The 25,299-nt window shown below is 35.3% G+C and overlaps 1 protein-coding gene across 1 annotated transcript in view; it reads right to left on the bottom strand.

The window, feature by feature from the left end:
• The window catches only part of LOC125752944 (outer dynein arm-docking complex subunit 2-like), a 44,283-nt gene that overhangs the window by 5,193 nt on the left and 13,791 nt on the right, over window positions 1–25,299 (bottom strand). The window contains exons 5-9 of the mRNA XM_049096660.1: window positions 24,759–24,865; window positions 24,444–24,580; window positions 21,992–22,108; window positions 9,198–9,403; window positions 7,721–7,819 (exon numbers count right to left, since the gene is read on the bottom strand). Of these exons, the coding sequence (XP_048952617.1) occupies window positions 7,721–7,819; window positions 9,198–9,403; window positions 21,992–22,108; window positions 24,444–24,580; window positions 24,759–24,865 (666 nt within the window). The remainder of the gene's footprint in view (window positions 1–7,720; window positions 7,820–9,197; window positions 9,404–21,991; window positions 22,109–24,443; window positions 24,581–24,758; window positions 24,866–25,299) is intronic.

The following is a 25,299-nucleotide window of genomic DNA, read 5'->3' as shown; positions in this document are numbered from 1 at the left end:
CTCTTTCTATACTCGATAGGTCTTCTAAGCACAACATCTCCAAAGAAACGAGAGCTATAAATGATACACTGGACCAGATGGATTTCACAGATATCTACAGAACTTTACATCCAAACTCAACTGAATACACATTCTTCTCAAGCGCACATGGAACTTTCTCCAGAATAGACCACATATTGGGTCACAAACCGGGTCTGAACCGATACCAAAAGATTGGTATAGTCCCCTGCATATTCTCAGACCATAATGCCTTGAAATTAGAACTAAATCACAACAAGAAGTTTGGAAGGACCTCAAACACGTGGAGGTTAAGGACCATCCTGCTAAAAGATTAAAGGGTCAACCAGGAAATTAAGGAAGAATTAAAAAGATTCATGGAAACTAATTAGAATGAAGATACAACCGTTCAAAATCTTTGGGATGCAGCAAAAGCAGTCCTAAGGGGGAAATACATCGCAATACAAGCATCCATTCAAAAACTGGAAAGAACTCAAATACAAAAGCTAACCTTACACATAAAGGAGCTAGAGAAAAAACAGCAAATAGATCCTACACCCAAGAGAAGAAGGGAGTTAATAAAGATTCGAGCAGAACTCAACGAAATCGAGACCAGAAGAACTGTGGAACAGATCAACAGAACCAGGAGTTGGTTCTTTGAAAGAATTAACAAGATAGATAAACCATTAGCCAGCCTTATTAAAAAGAAGAGAGAGAAGACTCAAATTAATAAAATCATGAATGAGAAAGGAGAGATCACTACCAACACCAAGGAAATACAAACGATTTTAAAAACATATTATGAACAGCTATACGCCAATAAATTAGGCAATCTGGAAGAAATGGACGCATTCCTGGAAAGCCACAAACTACCAAAACTGGAACAGGAAGAAATAGAAAACCTGAACAGGCCAATAACCAGGGAGGAAATTGAAGCAGTCATCAAAAACCTCCCAAGACACAAGAGTCCAGGGCCAGATGGCTTCCCAGGGGAATTTTATCAAACGTTTAAAGAAGAAACCATACCTATTCTCCTAAAGCTGTTTGGAAAGATAGAAAGAGATGGAGTACTTCCAAATTCGTTCTATGAGGCCAGCATCACCTTAATTCCAAAACCAGACAAAGACCCCACCAAAAAGGAGAATTACAGACCAATATCCCTGATGAACATGGATGCAAACATTCTCAACAAGATACTGGCCAATAGGATCCAACAGTACATTAAAAAAATTATTCACCATGACCAAGTAGGATTTATCCCTGGGACACAAGGCTGGTTCAACACCTGTAAAACAATCAATGTGATTCATCATATCAGCAAGAGAAAAACCAAGAACCATATGATCCTCTCATTGGATGCAGAGAAAGCATTTGACAAAATACAGCATCCATTCCTGATCAAAACTCTTCAGAGTGTAGGGATAGAGGGAACATTCCTCGACATCTTAAAAGCCATCTATGAAAAGCCCACAGCAAATATCATTCTCAATGGGGAAGCACTGGGAGCCTTTCCCCTAAGATCAGGAACAAGACAGGGATGTCCACTCTCACCACTGCTGTTCAACATAGTACTGGAAGTCCTAGCCTCAGCAATCAGACAACAAAAAGACATTAAAGGCATTCAAATTGGCAAAGAAGAAGTCAAACTCTCCCTCTTCGCCAATGACATGATACTCTACATAGAAAACCCAAAAGTCTCCACCCCAAGATTGCTAGAACTCATACAGCAATTCGGTAGCGTGGCAGGATACAAAATCAATGCCCAGAAGTCAGTGGCATTTCTATACACTAACAATGAGACTGAAGAAAGAGAAATTAAGGAGTCAATCCCATTTACAATTGCACCCAAAAGCATAAGATACCTAGGAATAAACCTAACCAAAGATGTAAAGGATCTATACCCTGAAAACTATAGAACACTTCTGAAAGAAATTGAGGAAGACACAAAGAGATGGAAAAATATTCCATGCTCATGGATTGGCAGAATTAATATTGTGAAAATGTCAATGTTACCCAGGGTAATATACACGTTTAATGCAATCCCTATCAAAATACCATGGACTTTCTTCAGAGAGTTAGAACAAATTATTTTAAGATTTGTGTGGAATCAGAAAAGACCCTGAATAGCCAGGGGAATTTTAAAAAAGAAAACCATATCTGGGGGCATCACAATGCCAGATTTCAGATTGTACTACAAAGCTGTGGTCATCAAGACAGTGTGGTACTGGCACAAAAACAGACACATAGATCAGTGGAACAGAATAGAGAATCCAGAAGTGGACCCTGAACTTTATGGGCAACTAATATTCGATAAAGGAGGAAAGACTATCCATTGGAAGAAAGACAGTCTCTTCAATAAATGGTGCCGGGAAAATTGGACATCCACATGCAGAAGAATGAAACTAGACCACTCTCTTGCACCATACACAAAGATAAACTCAAAATGGATGAAAGATCTAAATGTGAGACAAGATTCCATCAAAATCCTAGAGAAGAACACAGGCAACACCCTTTTTGAACTCGGCCATAGTAACTTCTTGCAAGATACATCCACGAAGGCAAAAGAAACAAAAGCAAAAATGAACTATTGGGACTTCATCAAGATAAGAAGCTTTTGCACAGCAAAGGATACAGTCAACAAAACTCAAAGACAACCTACAGAATGGGAGAAGATATTTGCAAATGACATATCAGATAAAGGGCTAGTTTCCAAGATCTATAAAGAACTTATTAAACTCAACACCAAAGAAACAAACAATCCAATCATGAAATGGGCAAAAGACATGAACAGAAATCTCACAGAGGAAGACATAGACATGGCCAACATGCACATGAGAAAATGCTCTGCATCACTTGCCATCCGGGAAATACAAATCAAAACCACAATGAGATACCACCTCACACCAGTGAGAATGGGGAAAATTAACAAGGCAGGAAACAACAAATGTTGGAGAGGATATGGAGAAAAGGGAACCCTCTTACGCTGTTGGTGGGAATGTGAACTGGTGCAGCCACTCTGGAAAACTGTGTGGAGGTTCCTCAAACAGTTAAAAATATACCTGCCCTACGACCCAGCAATTGCACTGTTGGGGATTTACCCCAAAGATACAAATGCAATGAAACGCCGGGACACCTGCACCCCGATGTTTATAGCAGCAATGGCCACGATAGCCAAACTGTGGAAGGAGCCTCAGTGTCCATCGAAAGATGAATGGATAAAGAAGATGTGGTCTATGTATACAATGGAATATTACTCAGCTATTAGAAATGACAAATACCCACCATTTGCTTCAACGTGGATGGAACTGGAGGGTATTATGCTGAGTGAAGTAAGCCAGTCGGAGAAGGACAAACATTATATGTTCTCATTCATTTGGGGAATATAAATAATAGTGAAAGGGAATATAAGGGAAGGGGGAAGAAATGTGTGGGAAATATCAGAAAGGGAGACAGAACTTAAAGACTGCTAACTCTGGGAAACGAACTAGGGGTGGTGGAAGGGGAGGAGGGCGGGGGGTGGGAGTGAATGGGTGACGGGCACTGGGGGTTATTCTGTATGTTAGTAAATTGAACACCAATAAAAAATAAATTAAAAAAAAAGATAAAAAAAAAGAAAATACAACATATCAAAAACTTTTGTACACAGATAACAGCTAACACAGTGCATAAAGGGAATTATATAGCACTAAATGTTTGCATTGGAAAAGAGAAGTCTCAATTCAATAATCTAAACTTAAGTCTAAAGAAACTAGAAAAAAGAATAAAGTAAACCCAATGCAAACAAAAAAGGAAATACTAAAGAGCAGAAATCAATAAAATTATAACAGAAAAACAATTTGAAAAATCAGTAACAAAAAGCTGCTTAAAGAAAAGATCAATAAAATTGACAAAACTCTAGTATAACTGACAAGAAAAAGAAAAGACACAAATACCAGTACCAACAATGAAACATGGGATATCACTACAGATCCTGCAGACAACAAAAGAATAATAAGAGAAAACTATGAACAACTATACACACATAAATTTGACAATCTAGATAAAATGGACCGTTCTTTTAAAGTATAAACTATCACAACTTGCCCAATATGAAACACATAATTTGAATAGCACAATTATTAAGAGAATTTAATTCACAATTAAAAAACCCAAAACAGAAGTCTTTAGACCCAAATAGCTTCACTGTAGAATTTTACCACACAGAAGAACACCAAATTTTATATGATCTCTTCTAGAAAATAGAATAGGAGGGAACTCATTTTACAAAGCCTGATATCAAACCAAAGACAGTGCAAACAAAAACAAAAACCAATACAATACTCTCAAGATTGTGGATGCAAAAATTCTTAACATAATATTAAGCACATGTAATTCAGCTACCTATAAATAGGATGAGTGCACTATGACCAAGTGGGGTTACTACAGAGATGCAAGGCTGATTTGGTATTCAAAAATCAATCAGTGTAATCAACCACACTAACAGCCTATAGAAGAAAAATGACATGATTATACAATTGATGTAGAAAAAAGATTTGACCAAAATGAACACCCAAATGTGAATAAAAATGTTCAGAAAACCAAGAACAGAAGGGACCTTTATCAACTTGATAAAGAATATTTGTACAAAAACCTACACCATCATCATACTTAATGGTGAAAGACTAAATACTTTTCCCTTAAGATTGAGAACAAACAAGGCTATTGTTCACTTTGATCACTGCTGACCAATACAGCACTGGAACTTCCACTTCTAGTTGTAAATCTAAGAAAAAATGCACAAGACTTGTATGCTGAAAACCATAAAACATTAGTGAAAGTAATCAAATACTTAAATAAACCGAGATATATAATATTCATGGATTGGAAGATTCTACATAGTAAAAATATCAATTCTTCCCAAATTAATATAGATATTTAATGTAATTTCCAAGAAAATCATCAGTGATTTTTTTCTGTTGGAGATATAGCAAGATTATTCTAAAATTTATGCAGAAAGGAAAGGAACTAGAATAACTAAAAGCAATTTTTGAAAAAAAAAAAAAAGTGAGAGAAATCACTTTTCCAGACTTCAAAATTTACTATACAGCTACAGTAATACAGATTGTGTGGTAGTGGTGAGGGGCTAGATGAAAAAAAAAAATCAGTGGAATAGAACAGATACCCAGAATAGCCCCACATATGTACACCGAACTGATTTTGAAGAAAGATACAAAAGTAATTCAATGGTGGAAAGATAACCTTTTCATTAAATGGTGCTGGAGAAATTGGACCTCCACTTAAAAAAAAACAAAACAAAAAAACAACAACAACAACTAAATCTTAACCAAAGTCTCACACTAAAAATAAGAAAAAGGCCATAGGCTTTATAATGTAAAACTATAAACATTTTTAGAAAAAATAGGTGATAATCTTAAGGACCAAGGGCTTCATGAGGACTTCTTAGACATGACATCAAAAATACAACCCATACAGGAACCTGGGTAGCTCAGTCAGTTGAGCATCCGTCTCTTGGTTTGGGCCCAGGTCACAATCTCAGGGATGTAAGATTGAGCCCTGCACAGGGTCTGCCTGCTTGAGACTCTCTCCCTCTCCCCTTCTCTTCCCCATGCACTCTCTCTCTCTTTATCTCTAAAATAAACATATTAAAAATAAAAACAAAACAACCCATAAAAGAAAACATTGATAAATTGAACCTCATCAATAGTAAAACGTTATTCTATGAGAGAGACTCTATAAAAAGGATGAGGAAACAACTTACAGGGAGAAGGAAATATTTGCATACTACATATTCAATCAAGGATATCCAGAATAAAGAACTCTCGAAACTCAACATTTAAAAAGTGATCTGATTAGAACATAAAAAACAAAAGACAAAGAGACATTTCACTAGAGAATATATATGGATGGCAATAAGCCCATGAAAAGATGTTCAACATCACTAGCCATTAGGGAAATGCTAAGACCATGATGAAATAATACTATACATCTTGTAGAATAGCTCAAAACCAAAACCAAAAAAAAGTTTGGATGCAAAGGCAAGGATGAGGATAAACTCAGTTTCCCCTAAGTGTTTGATGGGAACTAAATGGTACAGCCAGTCTGGAAAAGTTAGATAGTTTCTTAAAAAGCTACACAATTATTATGTGTCAGCAATTGGGCACTTATCTTAGAGAAATGAAAACTTCATCCATATAAAAGCCTTTATATGATTGTTCATAGCAGCTTTATTTTTAATATCCAAAAGCTGCAAACAATGAAAATGCTCCCAATAGGTGAATAATTAAATAAATGATGGTACAACCACACCATGGAATGCTACTCAGCAAAAATAAATAAATAAATAAATAAATAAATAAATAAATAAATAAATAATAAATAAATAAAATAAAAAATAAAAAAAAAACGATTGCACTATGAACATATGCAACAACTTAGATGGATCTTAGGGGTATTATAGTGATGAAAACAAAGTCAATATCAAAAGTGTATAATTCCATTTACATGATATTCCCAAAATGATAAAATTATAGAAGTGGATAACAGGTTAATGGTTGCCAGGAGTTAGGATTATAGGGAAGAGGTGTGGGCATAACTATAAAGAGGTGGCAAGAGTGGCTTCCCAGTGGTGATGGAACCCTTCCACACACTGACTGACATGGTCATCACACACATCTACATGGAATAAAGTGATAGAAAATGATACATGCACATTATATCAATATCAGTCTCCTGGTTTCAGTGCTGTAGGATAGTTATGCAAGATGCAACCACTGGGAGAAGCTAGGTGAATGGTATGAGATTCCTCTGTACTATATTTGCAGCATTCTGTGAATCTGTAATTAATTCAAAATAAAAAGTTTTAAAAATAGTCAAATAAATCAAATAATTTATTATGTTGAACCCAAGAATATAGGATTAATGTAGTAGGGTGTCTTAAAGTTTCTTCTTTTTCTGTGTGCACAAACTTTATAATGTGAAATGTCTGCATTTCTTCCCACTACTACCCCAAACTTACTAACAAAAGTAGCTGACCCTCCTCCACATATGCCGCTTTTGTTGTCAAAATGAAAATGGAGTCAGAAGTTTACTAGCCTTCTATTGATGGCTGTTTTTTAAAATATTTTATTTATTTATTCATGAGACACAGAAAGAGAGAGAGAGGCAGAGACATAGGCAGTGGAAGAAGCAGGCTCCATGCAGGGAGCCCGATGTGGGACTAGATCCCGGGACTCCAGGATCACACCCTGGGCCGAAGGCGGCGCTAAACCGCTGAGCCACCCGCGCTGCCCTGATGGCTGTTTTAATGAGAAATAACATCTATCACTTTAGGATTGGCAGTGCCACCAGTGATGAGTAAAATGAGGCTCAGGAAGATGACTTACCCTTGCTATGATAGGATTGTTCAAAAGTAAGAGATCAGCAAAGAGCCCAGTTCTCCTATCACTCAACTCATGGCAATTAGCATTAAATTCATTTGTTTACAGAGAGTTAACTAGTACCAATAGATGCCTGTGTTTCAAGGAACTCTTCACTAAAAGGATATCTTGTAAATATATTCAAAGAAATTCAGTATTATCATTTTTATAACTAGTCAATACTAGTTGGTCCAAGGGTCCAGTAGAGGACCCCGATGTAATGATAAGAACACCAGAAATTTGCATGCTAACTAGCCCACTGGGTAAAGGGTGGCTTTAAAGGATGGTTCCTTTTAATAGATACGTACCGAACTAACTGTGCTCTTCCAGGTGAAACAGGTGGTCCTGACCTTCCAAGTCTTCCTCCATGTTTTTTCTCTTGAGTGTTTCTTAGTAAGCTTTTGTGCCTAAAAATATATTAACATTTTAAAATTAACTTATTGTGGATTGATAGGAAATTAAAAATAGAAATGTACATAAAGATTTCATCATTTTCATGCACCCGTGTGACATGTTTTCCTAATACAGAAAATAACTGTATGAGTTCCAGCCTCATCTGACACCTGGGATGTCCCTTCAGTCTTTCAGGCACATTTTGGCCAGTATTTCTTTTATAAGGACCAAGTACTAGGAACTGTCACTCTGCAGGCCCCTTCACTCGGAGCCTTCTACTCTGGGCACATCCTGCCCTGGGTGAAAGTTGCCTGGTTACTTCCCTTCCCCACCCGACTCTGCCACAGGACCTGGATCTGGTTTTCCAGGGATTCCCAGGTTTAGCATGGTCCTTGGCACATAGTGGGTTTTCATTACATAGTGGCTAGGTAAACTCATAACTGAAAAATGCCAGCACGTGGGAAGAGCGGTATTTTAAGATTCACCTTCCAGCATAACAGAGCAGCCTGTGTATTTGTCATTTTCACACTCCTTCAGATAGGAGTCACAGAGATCAAACACCTCAAAATTGATGAGAATTAGAGGAACAAGAGCATCTCCTTTTTCCCCAGGACTCCTTCCATCTGCTCTCTGGGTTTGCTGGCAACATGTACTCACTCCGTGGTTCTCAGAATCCCTGCAAGTGAGGGTCCCCTGTGACCAGCTGGGAGCCACTTCTTGCTTTACCCAATCGGGGACCGCATGGAACATTAAAAATAGGCTGAAATTTGTAAGCTATATGCTAATTTAAAAAGTGTCCTTGGCATCTCCGACTGCCGGCTTTTATGAAACACAGGGCCTTAATCTGTGCTTAGGTACCTATTTATAGACATCCCTAAGTGGAACTCGTTTTGTATGTCAGACATTCTTTAAATTAGTGTCCGCTTCACTTAAGCCTGTTAATATTTTGGAGGCTCTAGCCTTTCTATGGTATTTACTTAAAGTTGTTAATAGATAAGATGCTGTCTCTATCAAGATTTCCCTGATTCACTTCACATAATTTTAATCATTCTAAATTCACCTAGCACTTAACTTCTTCAGGTCCCTACCACTGCGTTTACATTGCCCGTGAGATTCCTCCATGTCTTTTATCATCTTTTTCACGTGATATTAGCCCTGACCTACCAATTGAGTCAATGGTGCTCTTGCCTTCCCTTCTGGTGCCCACACATAAGCCGTATTCACGCCAAATACTTCTACTTGGAATATGAAGAGCGGGGAGGGACTGACTTGTATTATGGAGGGACATGTCAACATCTACTCTGGACTTTCTCCCATGACATAAACTAACAACTAGGCAAATGTGGTTACTGAGGATGTATCAGAGAAGCCCTCATGCAAATTTCTACATACTTTTTGAAATCAACAGTGGCCTTCCAGTTTAAAGTTGGCTCTAATCTCTTGGTCATTTGAATCTTCCCGAAGTTAATTTGGTTCTTCTCTAGTATATTCTTGCTTGAAGCAAGAAAAGCTTTAGGAAGGGCGTCTGCTTTTTCCTTCTTAGGTACCTCCTTAGGCTCTTCATTTTCTTTTTTCCATTCTTCAGTGAATCTAATATCCTTTATGTACAAAAAAAACCAGTAATTTTTACAATGACATCACTTCTGAATTATTTTGTGCTATCTGAAAATTAAAAAGTGATAACTTCAGAAAATGAAGTCTCTGATGCCTCTAACTTGTGTTGCTTAGTGACACACACTAGAGAAGGGCCACTTCAGGACTCAGGTCTCTACTGGAGTGACGTTGCCAGAAATGTGATGTTCCTAAGCTCCCCTCCCCACTGCAGCACACACAGATACAACAGCAGGGTTAGACCTACTCACTCCTCACTACTGCCAGACAGATCTAAACTCAAGGGCTGCCTGGGTGGTTCAGTGGTTGAGTGTCTGTCTTTGGCTCAGGGTGTGATCCTGGGGTCCCAGGATTGAGTTCCACATCAGGCTCCCCGCAAGGGGCCTGCTTCTCCCTCTGCCTATGTCTCTGCCTCTCTCTGTGTGTCTTTCATGAATAAATAAAATCTTTTAAAAAAATATCTAAACTCAGATGCTATATTGACTGGGACACATCATGTATAAATTTCTGAAACAAAGGATTAAAAGCATATTTTGCAGTTAGCCAGAGATAAAAGACACATGACAGAGGAAGTCATTATATTTAAAAGACACATGACAGAGGAAGAAATATAATTATTAAAAAAGACTTATCAGAAACAATGCAAGCCAAAGGAAAAGAGAATGACATCTTTAAAATATTTTTTTTTAAAAAAGACCTGCCAACCCAAAATTCTAAATAGAGATTAAAAAAAAAAAAAAGCTTTCAAAAATAAGGGCAAAATAAAGACTTTCATAGATGATCAAAACCAGAGAATTCTTGTTCACTTCCGGAAGGCCTGTGCTAAAGCAATGGCGATGAAGTTCTTTATTCAGAAGGAATAACATACCAGAAAGAGGACTATACCACATCTATACAAAGAAATGAAAATCTGTAGAAATGGTAAAAATATAAAAGACTCTTCATATTATTTTTAATCATTCTAAAATGTAATTGATTCTCTAATGTAAAAATAGTATTGTTGTGTTGAGGGGTTAATAGCATACAAAAGTAAAATGCATGACAATACTGCCAAGGGTAGGGAGAGGCACTGAAGGTTACTGTGGTAAGTTCTTAAAGTCTTTGTGAAATGGTAAGACAGTATTTAAAGGTGGGTAGGATAAATTAGAGATATACATTATGAGCCCTAGGGCAGTCACCATGAAACTTTTAAGAAGCATAACTGACAAAAAGCATAAATAAAACAATCATTTTTAAAGGCTCAATTAATACAAAAAGGGCAGGAAAAGAGGGAAAAAATAACAAAGAACAAATGAGACAAAAAAGAAACAAGTAGCAAATTAGTAAATTTAAATTCAAATCAATCCCTAGTTACATTAAATAAAAATGATTTAAAACTTCAGTTAAAAGAAACTGGATTGAATTGGATGAAAAAGGTATTTAAAAACCCACTTTCCATACGACCAATAATCAAAAAAATGCAGGAATGGTTACATTAAAATCAAACAAAATGGACTTAAAAACAAAATATTATCAGACCTAAAAAGGGAGACACATAATGACAGTCAACACAACTCTTATTGTATATTCACCAAACAACAGAACTTCAAAGTACATTTAGAAAAAAATGTAACTAAAAAGAAAAATAGATAAGCCCACAATTATGAGACTTCAAAAACTCCTCTTTCAGTAATCAATAAAATAAGCACACAAAAATTAATAATATAGAGAACTGAGCAATACTATCAATTACATTGACAAAACTGACAATTATAGAACATACTACCCAATGGCAGCAGGACACATATTCCTCTCAAACAAAAAAGAAATCACCAAAATTGACCACATTTTGGTCCATAAAACAAACATCTACAAAGCTAAAAGGACTAAAATCATATGAAAAAAAAAAAAACCTTCTCTTAATTCAATGGAATTAAACCAGAAACCAGTAAAAGAAAGATAACTAGAAAATCTTCAGATATATTAATGTGCCTGAAAACATATCAAAATCTATGGGATGTAGTTCATGTAGTGTTCATATAGAAATTTACAGGATAAAACTTTATAGTAGAAAAAATAAAGGTCTCAAATGAATGGCTAAACTTCCAAATTAAGAGATTAAATAAGAGCAAATTAAACCCAAAAAAATCAGAAGGAAAATAAAATCATCAAGAGCAGAAATCAAATAAAAAGGAAAGCAGCCAAAAAAATCAATGAAACAAATAACTGTTCTTTAAATAAAATCAACCACTTCTTTCCAGATTAATCAAGAATAAAAAGAGAGAAGACTCAAATGATCCATATCAGAATTGAAAGAGCAGTCATCACAAAAGATCTTCCAGACATTAAAGGATAATAATGGAATGTCATACTTGATGCCAATAAATTAGATAAGTTGGATAAAATGTAAGAATTCACTGAAACACACAAACTACCAAGGCTCAAGAAGAAGAAACTGGACTAGCTCTATATCTATTAAAGAAATCAAATTCTCAATATAAAAACATTCCAATAAAGAAAGCTACAGGCACAGATGGCTTCACTGGTGAATTGTATCAAATATTTAAGAAAGGAATAATATCTAATTTGTATGAAGAATTCTAGAAAAAAAAAAAAAAAAAAAAAAAAAAAAAGAATTCTAGAAAGAAGAAAAGTAAGTGAATATTTCCCAATTCATTTTCTGAGGCCACATTACCCAGCTACCAACACCAGATAAAGATGTTAAAAAATAACTACTAACCCATATCTTTCATGATTATAGATGCAAATATCCTCAGTAAAATACTATCAAATTTCATCCAGTAATGTCAAATAGGGTAAGACATAATGATGAATTGGGATTTACTCCAGAATTGAATGTTAGTTCAATACTCAAAAAAGTCATCAACAGACAAAAGAAGGATAATCGTGCGATCATCTCAAGAAATGCAATAAAATCACCACCTCAAAGCAGCAATGGGCTCATCTCCCATGGGTTAAGTGGAGGCCCTATGGGAAGCATGTAAGAAGGCACTCTCCCTCCCTATCAGCCAAGGTAGTGTCAGCCGAGGCTTCATAGGAACTGAACTTCCACCCCTGTCCAACGGTAATGAAGCATACTATTCCACCAGAGTTGTCAATGGAAAGTGAAGAACTCAGACCTTGCAGGACCTCCAGACTCCACCAGCAAAGTACCAGAGAAGGCCTGCTAAAACAAAAGATCTAAATAAAATCCATAGTTTCACAACATAATGCCCCAAATGTCCAAGACAATAAAAGATCATTCATCCTACCAAGAACCAGAAAGATCACAACTTGAATGAGAAAGGATAATGTAGGAATAATGTTTATACCAAGATGAAATAGATGTTGGAATAATTTGATATGAATTTAAAGCTGCCATCATAAAAATGCTTCAGTGAGCAATTTTCAAGACTTAAAACAAACTAAAAAGCCTCAACAAGTAAATAAAAGATATGAAGAAGAACCAAAAAGAAATTTTGAAACTGAAATTTATGAACCAAAAAAAAAAAAAAAACCTCACTGGATAGGCCTAACAATATGATGGAGAGGACAGAGGGGAAGAATCCATGACCTTCCATGAAATTACTCAGTATGAATAAAGAAGGGAAAATTCATTGCAAAAAAAAATGATAGAACCTCAAGATCTGTGAGGCCACAACAAAAATTCCAAAATTCATGTCATCAGAGTAACAGAAAGAGAAGAGGAAGGGAGTCAGACTAAAAATGTATTCTAACAAGATTTGAAATTTTCTCAAACTTGGAAAAAGACATAAATCTAAGATTCAAGAAGCTGAGGAAACCCTAAACAAACAAACAAAGTTATCCATGCCAAGACACACACACAAAAATCAAACTCGACAAACTAAAGACAAGGAAAATTCTTAACAGCCATGAGACATAAACAATATTTTGCTTTTAAGAGGAAAACAATTAAAATAATAACAGATAATCATGGAAGCCAGAAGAAACATTTTTTAAACACTGGAAGTAAAGAATTGTCGGCCTGGGATACTATATCCAGTGAAAATATTCCTTCAGAAATGAAGGGGAGGTCAAGAAATTCTCAGATGAGGGAAAATGAAGAGAAGCTGTCATCAACAAACTTAACCTAAAAGAGTAAGTTCTTAAACAGAAAGACTATGATAAAAGAAGAAACTTGCAACAGCAAAAAAAGAAAAACAATGGAAAAGAATAAAAGTGTAGGTAAATACAAAAGACATTCATTCTGCTTTTGAGTTTTTTAAATGAAGTTTGATGTTTGAAGCAAAACATAATGCTGTCTTATACAGTTAGCAATGAATATGGAGGAAATAAAGACAATTACAAATGAGAGAGGTAAAGGGACTTAAAAGAAGATAGTTTCTTTTTTTTTTTTTTTTTGGTTACTAAAATTGTATTTATTTTTTCAGTCCCATCAGTGTAATAGTATTATAGCTTTTGCAAGAAGTTTATGTTGAAAGAGAAATGACATAAATTCTCACATAGTATATTTGTAAAGAAAGACTATGCTGACAGTTTTTTTGTGTGACATCTCAGGGAGTTGCAAGGGATTAAGTCATACACAATTATTGTTTGAAGGCGACATGGTTTCTGTACTTTGCTCAAACTGGTATAATGTCAAATAGTAGATTATAATTGATTACATAGGTATATATGGTACAATACTCATAGTAACCACAAACATGCAAAATCTTTACAAAGAGGTACATTCAAAACACTATGGATAAATCAAAATAGAATTCTAAAAAATGTTCAAGTAATCTGCAGAAACCACAGGAAAAAGAAAACAAAAATGAAAACTAGGAGGAACACAAAATAAAAGTAAAGTGGCAAGCGTAAGCTCTAACGTATCAATAATTAAATGGATATTATCTAAACACATCAGTAGATACATCAATTGAGTTACACAAATTTATTTTTAAAATGACTCAACTATCTGCTGTTTACAAGAAACTCACTTCAAATATAACAATATATGTAGCATGAAAGTAATAGGGGAGATGGGTGCTGGGTGGCTCAGTCGGTTAAGCATCTGCCTTCAGCTCAGGTCATGCTCACAGGGTCCTGGGATAGAGCCCCACATTGGGCTCCCTGCTCAGCTGGGAGTCTGCTTCTCCCTCTGCCCCTCCCCCCGCTTGTACTCTCTCACTCACTTTCTCTGTCTAAAATAAATAAATAAAATCTTTAAAAAATTATATTAAAAAAGAAAATAATAGGAAAGAAAGATATAACATGCAAACAATGGTTAAAAGAAAGCAGGAGTGGCTATAAATGTATCCAATTAAGTAGACTTCAGAAAAAGGAAAATCATGAAGGACAGAGAGGGACATTACATGATGATAAAATGATCAATCAAGAAGATATGGCAATATTAAATGCATATACAGAGCTTCAAATACAAAAACAGAACTAAGAGAAAAATTAGACAAATCCATAATTATAGTTGAATACTTCAAAACTTCTCTCTCAACAACTGATAGAAAATCAGCAAGAATATGAAAGAACTTAGCACCAAAAACCACATGATTTTTTACACAAGGTAAAAAGAAGAGAAGAAATAATAAATACCAAAGTGAAGAGAAAAAAACACACAGAGAAAAATCAATGAAACTAAAAGCTAAGTCTCTGAGGAAACAGAAAATCAAGAGACCTCTACCCAGATGAGTCAAGAAAAAATAAAACACCAATGACCAATATTAGAAGTGAGAGAGGTAACAATAGCTACATAGTCTACAGACATTAAAAGATGAATAAAAGAATAACCATAAACAAGTTTACACCAATACATGTGACATAGATGAAATGGACAATTTCCTTTAAAGACAATCTACCAGGGTGCCTGGCTGGCTCAGTCAGTAGAGCACACAGCTCTTGATCTTGGGGTTGAAAGTCTGGGGATAGAGATTGGGATAGAGATTATTTAAATTAAAAAATAAAATGGCAAAAGGTTATGTATACTTTACATATATATATGTATACATATATAAAGTATATGTATACTTTACTCCAACAGAATCATTTTTTAAATAAGTAAAAAAAAATAAAGATTACCATAACTTCCTCAAGAAGAAACAGATAACCAGCCTGGCCCAAACTAGTAAAGACACTGAAATCTGTTGTTTAACAACTTACCTACAAAGGACACTCCAGGCCCAGATGGCTTCACTACCAAACATGTAAGAAAGAAACAATATCAATTCTACACAAACTCTTTCAGAAATTGGAGAGGAAAAAAAAAACTTCCCAACTCATTTTATAAGGCCAGTATCACTCTGATAACCAAAACCAAAGATATTAAAGAAAACTACACATCAAAACCTTATAAATATAGATGTGACACTTAAAATCTTAGCAAGTTAGATCCAATAATATATAAAAATGATACTACATCCTGAACAAATGAGGTTTGTTCCAGAAATGTATGGTTACTTTTTAAAGCTCATCAATGTAATTTATTACATTAACAAACTAAGAAAGAAAAAAAAACATGTAATTTTCTTAATAGGTAATCATTTGGTAAAATCCAACATCCATTCCTTTTTGTTTTGGTTTTATTTAAATTTAAATTAGTAAACATACAGTGTATTATTGATTTTGGGGTAGAATTTAGTGATTCATGAGTTGCATATAATACCCAGTGTTCACTACATCAAATGCCCTCCCTTAATGCCCAACATCCCATTCTCCCATCCCCCACACCCACCTCCCCTCCGGTAACCCTCAGTTTGTTCTCTATAGTTGAATCTCTTATGGTTAGTCTCCCTTTCTGTTTTTATCCAATATCTATACCTAATAAAAGTTTTCAACAATCTGAAATAAAGGGGAACTTCTTCAATCTTATAAATGTCATATACAGCTAACACATACTTAATAATGAGAAACTGAAAGTTTTTCCTTTACCACCAGGAGCAAGAGACTACTTCTATATAATTCTGTGCTGGAGGTTCCAGATAATGCATTAAGAAAAGACAAAAAAAGGCACTGAGACTGAAAAGGAAGAGGCAAAATGATCATTATATACAGTCAATATAATCACATACATAGGAAACCCTCTGGGATCTATGAACCAGACACTAAAACTAGTAAATGTTTCAGAATATAAAAATGATATATAAAAATCAAGTGAATTTTTATATAGTAGCAACAGATAATCACAAATTAAAATTTTAAAACTACCATTAACATTTTTTTTTTAAAAAATAAAAATTCAACTTTGAAGTTAGATTCAACTTTGAAGATCTAACTAGCTTTATTAATTGATTCATGAAGCCAGCAGCATCCCATGTAGCTAGCAGACAAATGTTCCACTGAGCTAAACAAAAGAAATAATTTTAAAGGCAGAGAGACCATTTGAAAAAAGGAATTTATTAGCAAGGAATGTATTGTTTAGACAAGGTTGCCCTCTTAAGAGAAGCAGAAGGGGTAAATCAGTAAATATCCTAGTATTGACCAGGAAATTCCAATTGACTTGTTATAAGTTACATTCCTGGGTGGTTGAAATTGCAGTTATTTAGGTATAAATAATAATAATATAATATAATATATAATAATATAATTCTTGAGTGTTGACTTGGCCTAAGTAATGCCACTTTGGGCCTGTGGTTTTCTTTTTTAACACTCTTAAAATATGAAATATTTATAAGTAGGTTTCACGAGATATATGCAAGACCTGTGCATTGAAAATTACAAAATATTGCTGAGAAACTGAAGGCCTAAATAAATGGCGAGACATACTCTGTTCATGGATTGGAAACCTCAGTATTGTTAAGACATTAGCTCTTTCTAAATTGATCTATAGATTCATCATAATCTCAACCATAATTCTTTCAGGCATTTTTAAAAAGATTTTATTTATTATTTATTCATGAGAGACACAGAGAGAGAGGCAGAGACATTGGGAGAGGTAAAAGCAGGCTCCATGCAGAGAGCCTGATGTAGGACTCGATCCCGGGACTCCAGGATCATGCCCTGGGACAAATGCAGGCGTTCAACTGCTGAGCCACCCAGGCATCCCATCTTTCAGGCTTTTTATGAAGAAATTGACAAGCTGACCTTAACATTCTAATGGATATGCAAAAGATGTAAAATAGACAAACAAGTTTGAAAAAGAAAACATTGAAGGACATATACTACCTGACTTCCAGACTTATTATAAAGCTACAATAATCCAAAGAGTGTGCTACTGGTATAAAAATAGACAAACAGATCACACCCATACAAACGGACAACTGATTTTAGACAAAGGTATAAAAGTAATTCAATGGAGAAAGGATGGCTTTTTCAACAAATGGTGCTGGAAAAACTAGATATTTATATGCAAAAGAAAAAAAAAGAACTTTGATCCACACCTCATATTATGTACAAAAATTAAATTTAAAGGCCTTAATGTAAAACCTAACATTTGAAAACTTTTAGGAAAAAAACACTGGAGAAAATCTTTCTGATACTGGGTTTGGCAAAGCTTTATGAGATACAACACTATAAAGAAAAAATTAACAAGTTGGACTTCATTAAAATTGAGGACATTTGCTCTTTGGAAGATATACTGATTGGAGAATGAAATGACAAGACACAACCAGAAGATCATATTTACAAGCCATATATCTAATAGATTACGTAAGCCAAAAATATATATAAAAGAGCTCTTACAACTCAGTAAAGAAATCAAACAACCCAATAAAAAAAAAACTGGGTGAAAGATCTAATAGACATATATGATATATAAATGGCAAATAAACATATGAAAAAATGCATTCAAGAAATGCAAATTAAAACCCAGTGAGATATTAGTACACACACCTATTAGAATGTCTAAAATTAGAGGACTGACCATACCAGTTATTGACGAATATACAGAAGAACTGGAAGTCTCATACATTGCCAGTGTGTATGTAAAATATTACCACCGCTTTGGAAAGCAGTTTACCCATTGCTTAAAAAGTTAAGCATGCAACCATATGATCTTGCTGTTTATTCCTAGATTTTACCCCAAGAGAAATGAAAGCATATGATCTGTGGAGATATACACCTGGAAATAAAATGTTAAAAATATGAGACCTTAAATTTTAAAGATATGTACAATGTTTTGAAAATAAAAGAATATTTGCAGGTGGGTGACAGAAAAGAAAATCAGAGGATCAATCTCAGAAGCCCAACACCCAACTAGTAAGAGAACAGAGAAGAAGGAATGATTAAAGATGTGATACCAAAAAAAGTATTTTTCTAGTTTTGAAGGACATATGTCATCATTAATGAAAAACAAACAAAACCAGCACCAACCATATCATCATTAAAATTACAGAACATCTGGAATAAGAGATCCTAAAGGCTTTGTTAGATGGGAAAAGTCAAAACAGGCCACGTAGGAAAAAAATGCCTCTAAAATTCTAAGTAAAAATTGTTTTTGAACTATCATTATAGAAACAATAACAGAGAGAAAAATAAAGATATTTTCATATGCTAACCCTCAATTTTTTCCCTGTTATATGCCTCTTTTACTCAGGAAGCTCCACCAAAATGATGGGATATACCAACAAAAGGAAAACTAAATGGAAGGGAACTTCAACATAATAAAGACCATATATGAAAAGCCTACAGCAAATATCACATTCAGTGGTGAAAGCCTGAAAGCTTTCCCCCAATATCAGGAATAAATATGGAGATAGTGTTCACTGCTTCTATTCAGTGCAAAATCCTAAAAGGTCTAGCCATAGTAATTAGACAAGAAAAAGAAATCTAAGCGGCACCGGGCAGGCTAGGAAGCCTGCCTCTCCCTCTCCCTCTGCCTGCTACTCCCCCTGCTTCTGCTCGCTCGCTCTTTCTCTCTCTCTGTTAAATAAATAAAATCTTAAAAAAAGAAAAGAAAAAGAAATTTAAAAACACGCAAATTGAAAAGAAGTAAAACTATTTGCAGATGACATGATCTTTTATGTAGAAAGACCTAAAGATTAAAAAAAACTGAGTTAATAAATGAATTCAGTAAAGTTGCAGGATGTGATTTTGAATTTCACATTCAAAAGCCAGATCTGATTTCAACACTAAAAAAAAAAAAAAACAGTTCCATTTCTCCTCATTAGCAGTGAACAATCAAAAAGGAAATTAAGGAAACAATTCCATTCAATAGCATCCAAAAGAATATAATGCTTAGAAATAAATTTAACCAAGGAGGCAAAAGAAGACACTGAAAACTATAAAACACTGCTGATAAAAAAAGTTAAAGGAAACAAAAACAAATGGAAAGACACCCCATGTTCATGGATTGGAAGAAATAATATTGTTAAGACAACAATGTTATACAAAGCAATCTATAAATTCAATGTAATCCCAATCAAAAGCCTAATGCTGTTTTTTTGCAAAAATGGTAAAACCAAACCTAAAAGTCAAGGGAACCTAAATAGCTAAAGCAGTCTTTAAAAAACAAGAACAAAGTTTGAGGAGTCATACTTCTCAATTTCAAAACTACCACAAAGATAGAGTAATCAAAATAGTATGGGACTTGTATAAGGGCAGACAAAAAATAATAGAATAAAGAGTCCAAAAATAAACCTCTACATCTATGGCAAATTGATTTTCAACAAGGATACCAAGAACTTTCAATGGGGAAAGAACAATCTCTTCAACAAATGGTGCCCGGAAAACCGGATATCCACATGCAAAAAGAATTAAATTGCACATTACTTTACTTACACCCTATACAAAACTTAACTCAAAATGAATCAAAGACTTACAGAGATAACACCATGACATTATTAGATGAAAACAGGGCAAATCTTCATTACCTTGGCTTTGGCAATGGTTTCTTATGATACCAAAAATATAGGCAAGAAAAAATGTATTTGTTGGACTTTATCAAAATTAAAAATGTTTGTGCATTAAAGAACACTATCAAGATGAGTGAAGACAACACACAGAATGGGAGAAAATATCTGCAAATATTCTATCTGATAAGGGATTAATAGTCACAATATATAAAGAATTCCTACAACTCAACAACAAAAGACTACCCATTTTTTAATGGGCAAAGGACTTGAATAGACATTTCTTAAAATAAATATACAAATTCCCAATAATATGGAAATATGCTAAACATTACTATTAGGGAAATGGAAATCCAAACTATAATGGAATACCATACTTCATACTTACTAGGATATCTATAATAAAAAAACACACAATCACACACAGAAAATAACAAGTATTGGTGGTAATGTGGAGAAGCTGGAATCCTTCTACAGGAGCATAAAATGGTTCAATCTAGGTACAGTTTGGTACTTCCTCTAAAAGTTAAATACAGAATTAGCATATGACACAGAAATTCCACTCCTAGGTAACCTCCAAAATTAAAACAGGGACTCAGTTACTTGTAAGCCAATATTTATAGCATTTTTCACCATAATCAAAAAGTGGAAACAACCCAAGTGTCCAACAATAGATTTACTGATAAACAAAATGTGGTTATATACACGAATGGAATATTATTCAGCCACAAAAAGGAATGAAGTTCCGACACATGCTACAACATGGATGGACCTTGAACATATTATGCTAAATGTAATAAGCCAAGCACCAAAGTACAAATTTACGATTCCACTTCTCTGAAATACCTAGGAAAGGCAAATTTATATTTGATTAGAAATCGAGAAACCAAAAAGTAGATTAGAGGTTCCTAGGAGCTGGGGAAGTAGGCATGAGGAGGTTACTGCTTAATGGGAACAGTTTTAGTTTGAGATGATGAAAAAGATTTGGAAATGGACAGTAGTAATGGCTGCACATAATTAATGCCACTCAGTGATACACTCGAAGTAGTTAAAATGACAAATTTTATGTTTTGTACAGGTATTTTATAACAACAACAAAGGAAAACTAGAGTCCAGGAAATAGGTGATCAAACACCAGGGGAAAAAAACTCACAGGATGATGACAGAGAGACGTTTCAGGACAAGAGCAGCAGCAGAATAGTAAGAAAATAGAGTGCTCTGGAAGTGGCAGTGTCAGAAGGAAAATAACAGATCTGATAAACTGTCTGATGTAGGATTTGTGGAATTGACATCATCTTGAGAATCAGCCTGGGGCTTAAGTGTATCACTTTAGTATTTCTTGCATATTGCTTCTTACCTACATCAGCTTCAATCAAGATTTAATAACTGTATTAACTGATTCCTTTGTCCATCTCAAAAACTATTTCAAAAACCATGCAAGACACAGAGGAAGTACAGTTCTTATGCATATGCAGTTGACACACTTACTGAGACAATCCAACTCGTTAGTAATCATGGGATGCCCAGAAAAGATAAAAATAATCAAAACATCTAGGCTTCATTAACAGGGATGACTGCTTTGTTCTTAGCATTATAAATTCAAAAGGAAAGATGAAAAGTGCTTTTTTAGAAAGCAATCTGACATATTTTACACCTATTACCTAAAGAGGTTCAGAAACTTCCTTGAAGTACTCCACTTATAATATTTCTTATGTAATATATTGTGAAAAACTCTCTAAAAATTATAAACAGGGTCCAAAAATAGAATTATTCTCAACAGAAGGTAACATGTCAAGTAACACTATGCTATGATATTTCAAGATTCTGTAAACTTACCTGTTTAGACATATTTTCTGAAAATTTTGCCGATTTTTCTTTTAAAAATGTGACAAGGTCTTTATAAATTTCACTTTTTCTCTCATAATTAATTTCCCCCTCATCTTCTGTTTTGCCCTTTGGAAGAAAAAGTTTGGTGCAATTATTAATGTAGTAGCATTTGAACCTGATCAATACATCACAACCCAAGGCCACATATTGTTTTCTTCTCTCAAGGATCCATGTGGCAGTTTTTATACATCAAAAATATGGGCAGAATTCTTCCTTCTTAAAGTTATCCATTTGTCCGTCCATCCACTCATCCACCCATCCATCATCCATCCATTATGCTTTTACTGAGTACCTCCTATATGCATGTAGGGCATTTTGCTAGTTAGCAAAGAATGGAGAGCTTCCTTCCCTCTGCACTCCTCTAATGCAAAAAAACAAAACACACACACAAAAAAAACCATTATGACTTCAAGAGAATCTGATGAAGTCATAAAAGGTCCCAAGATTAGAATGCCACCATAGAAAAGCTTGTTTCCATTTGTCACACTCTGTTCTTGTTCTGTGTGTAAAGAGGTTGCTATGGGATTATTTTCTAGAGTTACAACCTCCATGTAAGCACCTGACACTCCAACCTTTGTCTCCATACCTCTTTCTTTTTGTCTCTTTCCTTTCCTCACCTATCCTAATAGAAAAGATTTGGCTCTGCCTTAACCAAATGTATATATAAAAACCCATAGTGTGCTTTTTATATATACGTAACCACACACATACACAAAACATCATATACACCCATATAACTCAGGCGTGCCATGCATTTTGTCGTAATTATTGAATCATGTTCCTTATCTTTCATTCTTGAAATTGAGAGGAACACTTAGATATTTCCATATCAAATAAAGGTATATGTAGATTAGTAGCTCTTGATAGAAACAAAGTGTCCTTGCCCCACTCTAGAAGGTCAAAGTCTCTTATTTTCTGATTGGAAATTTCACTTTCTTAGAGTATCAAAACAAACCAAAGGCTAAATCATATTTAGCTCATCTCCCCCCTCTGTGCAGATATAATCTGAGAAGATCATGCTGAGAAGAAATGCACCATAAGGCAAGTCAGATGAGATGCTTGCTGGTCATCAAGAAAGTGGCACTCACATTTTGAAGCCAATCCAAACCAAGAGGTAGCAATTCTCCCAACAGTCCCCTGTGATGAGGAATCCCCACTAAGGATTTAGGTTCTCCCTGCAGATATTGCCTGTGAGGCCCCATATTACATTGAGGACACCAAGGGCATGGTTGCCAAGGGGAAAGCTGACCACCTAGTAAGTTCAGTGAACAGGTATGAGACAAAAAATAAAATGTGTTCATGTGGAAGATTCAGAAGGCCACCACCCTGCTTAGTGCTCAGGGGTGGGAATCTGGAATGCTGTGTTTCTCCCTTGTCAGCTTCAGTCAGCTTCAGTTAGCAGCAAGTAAAAGGAAGACTGTAAAGCTGGAGGAGGGAGAAAGGGACTGCTCCCAGCTCCTCGTCCCCTGTCCCCAGCAGTGAACCCTGGCAGTGGCAGCTGCTTCCAGTAGCAACAGTTGGTTCCAGTTCCCAGGGGTTTTTCCCTATGTTCCCAGAACCTGGCTCATTACAACTCCTTAGAATCCCATTACAAACCAACCAGGTCTCCCTCTTCCAAGGTCTGGGTCTCAGCTCTGCTGGTTCTGCAAAGATCCTCTCCTCTGAGCTCCTGAGGTACCAGCTCCTGGGCATTGTACTCCTCTGACATCTGGGTGCCAGTTTCATGAGACCCCCCTGTGCTCCAGCATAGCCTGGAAGCGACCATTCCTCAGAGATATGGATCCCAGCTCTGTGGGAGTCCCCCCTCTGAACTCCCAAGGGACCATAACCAATGTAAGCAGGGTCCCCTCCTCAGAGGTCTAAGTCCCAGCTCTGCAAGGACATCTTCTGAGACCCTAAGGAACCAGCACAGCCTGGTGGTGCTCCCTCCCCAGACACATGGGTCCCAGCTTCTTGGGGGTGCTTCCTCCAAGCTCCCACATTTTAATTCCTTCCCTTTGTCCTCTCAACGCTTAGGGCAAAAGCTATAGTTACTGCTTCTGTGTTACCTCAGCCGCCTCTTATTTGCCCGAATACTTGTATAATTAATTAATTAATTAATTAATTAATCAATCAGTGAACTGATCGTTACAGAGGTTTTCATTTTATAAAGTGGCGTGGGTTCCTTTGACGGTCATTTCTTAGAAGACTGATTTAATGACCTGCAATGGGGAACACCGAGGCTCATTCTGAAATGGTTTTGGATTTGCTCAGCAAACACATAGCAAAGGGATCTGCTTCAACCCAACAGAACAGAATCGCATTTTCTGTGGCCATCAGCATTCAGTCCTGGAGACATGCCTGCATTTACAGAGATGGAGCCAAGCACCAAAGTCAACATGGTTCTTAAAAAATTACTTACACCATTTAAAAATACTCCTTCTGTACTACAAGTAACACACAGAGTTTCAACATCATGGGGTTTTACCAGCACGTAACAAATTTCTCCATGAATTTGTCTCCAAGGTGGGGCTCGACATCCATTTGAAAATTCATAATCTGAAACCAATTATCGATCAATTAAAAGGAGCTCTGAAAAATAAAATATGTTATCTTTAAAAAGAAATAAATATGATTACAGTTTTTTTCAAATACTCAATCCTAATGTAGCTATTGAAGCATTTGGAAATAATAATTATTTTACATAACACAAAGCAAATCTGAGAATAATAGAAACCTGAAGTATAGTCAATAGATTCCAAGACAGTTTGTTCTCCTTTTCCTGAGAAATGTTTCAGCAGTTCTATATCGTTCTTAACAGTTGTTGGGTTTAAACAGATTTGTCTGAAATGAATGATAAGAAATGCATTTTAACACTCTAAAAGAGAATCTCCAGAAAACAGATGAAAATATACCATTTTAGCAAGGGGGGAGGGCTGGTGGGAGGAGGAATATCACTTTTTATAATTAAAATTGTAGTCAAATTATACAACAACAAAAATGTTGCAGTTAGTTTTAGCTGTGTTATAGCCTTACAACACGGTCAAGACATCAAGAAACCAGTGATTCATATTTAATGCAACATTAAATAAACTCGTTTAAAAATTCATTTCATTTCTTAGTGGTAATAGCATAATACTAGAAAAAAAACTACAAAAATGAACAAGTTTTAAACCTTACAAAGTCTACATGATATTTGCATTACCATTTAACCATCTATTTAATTGTCTGAGGAGAGTGAAAATAACAAGGCCACTTCATGTCCTCAGAATCAGGTG

Source organism: Canis lupus, chromosome 2, assembly GCF_003254725.2.
Source record: "Canis lupus dingo isolate Sandy chromosome 2, ASM325472v2, whole genome shotgun sequence".
NCBI classification, from domain to species: domain Eukaryota; kingdom Metazoa; phylum Chordata; class Mammalia; order Carnivora; family Canidae; genus Canis; species Canis lupus.
This window is presented reverse-complemented; position numbering and strand designations above follow the sequence as displayed.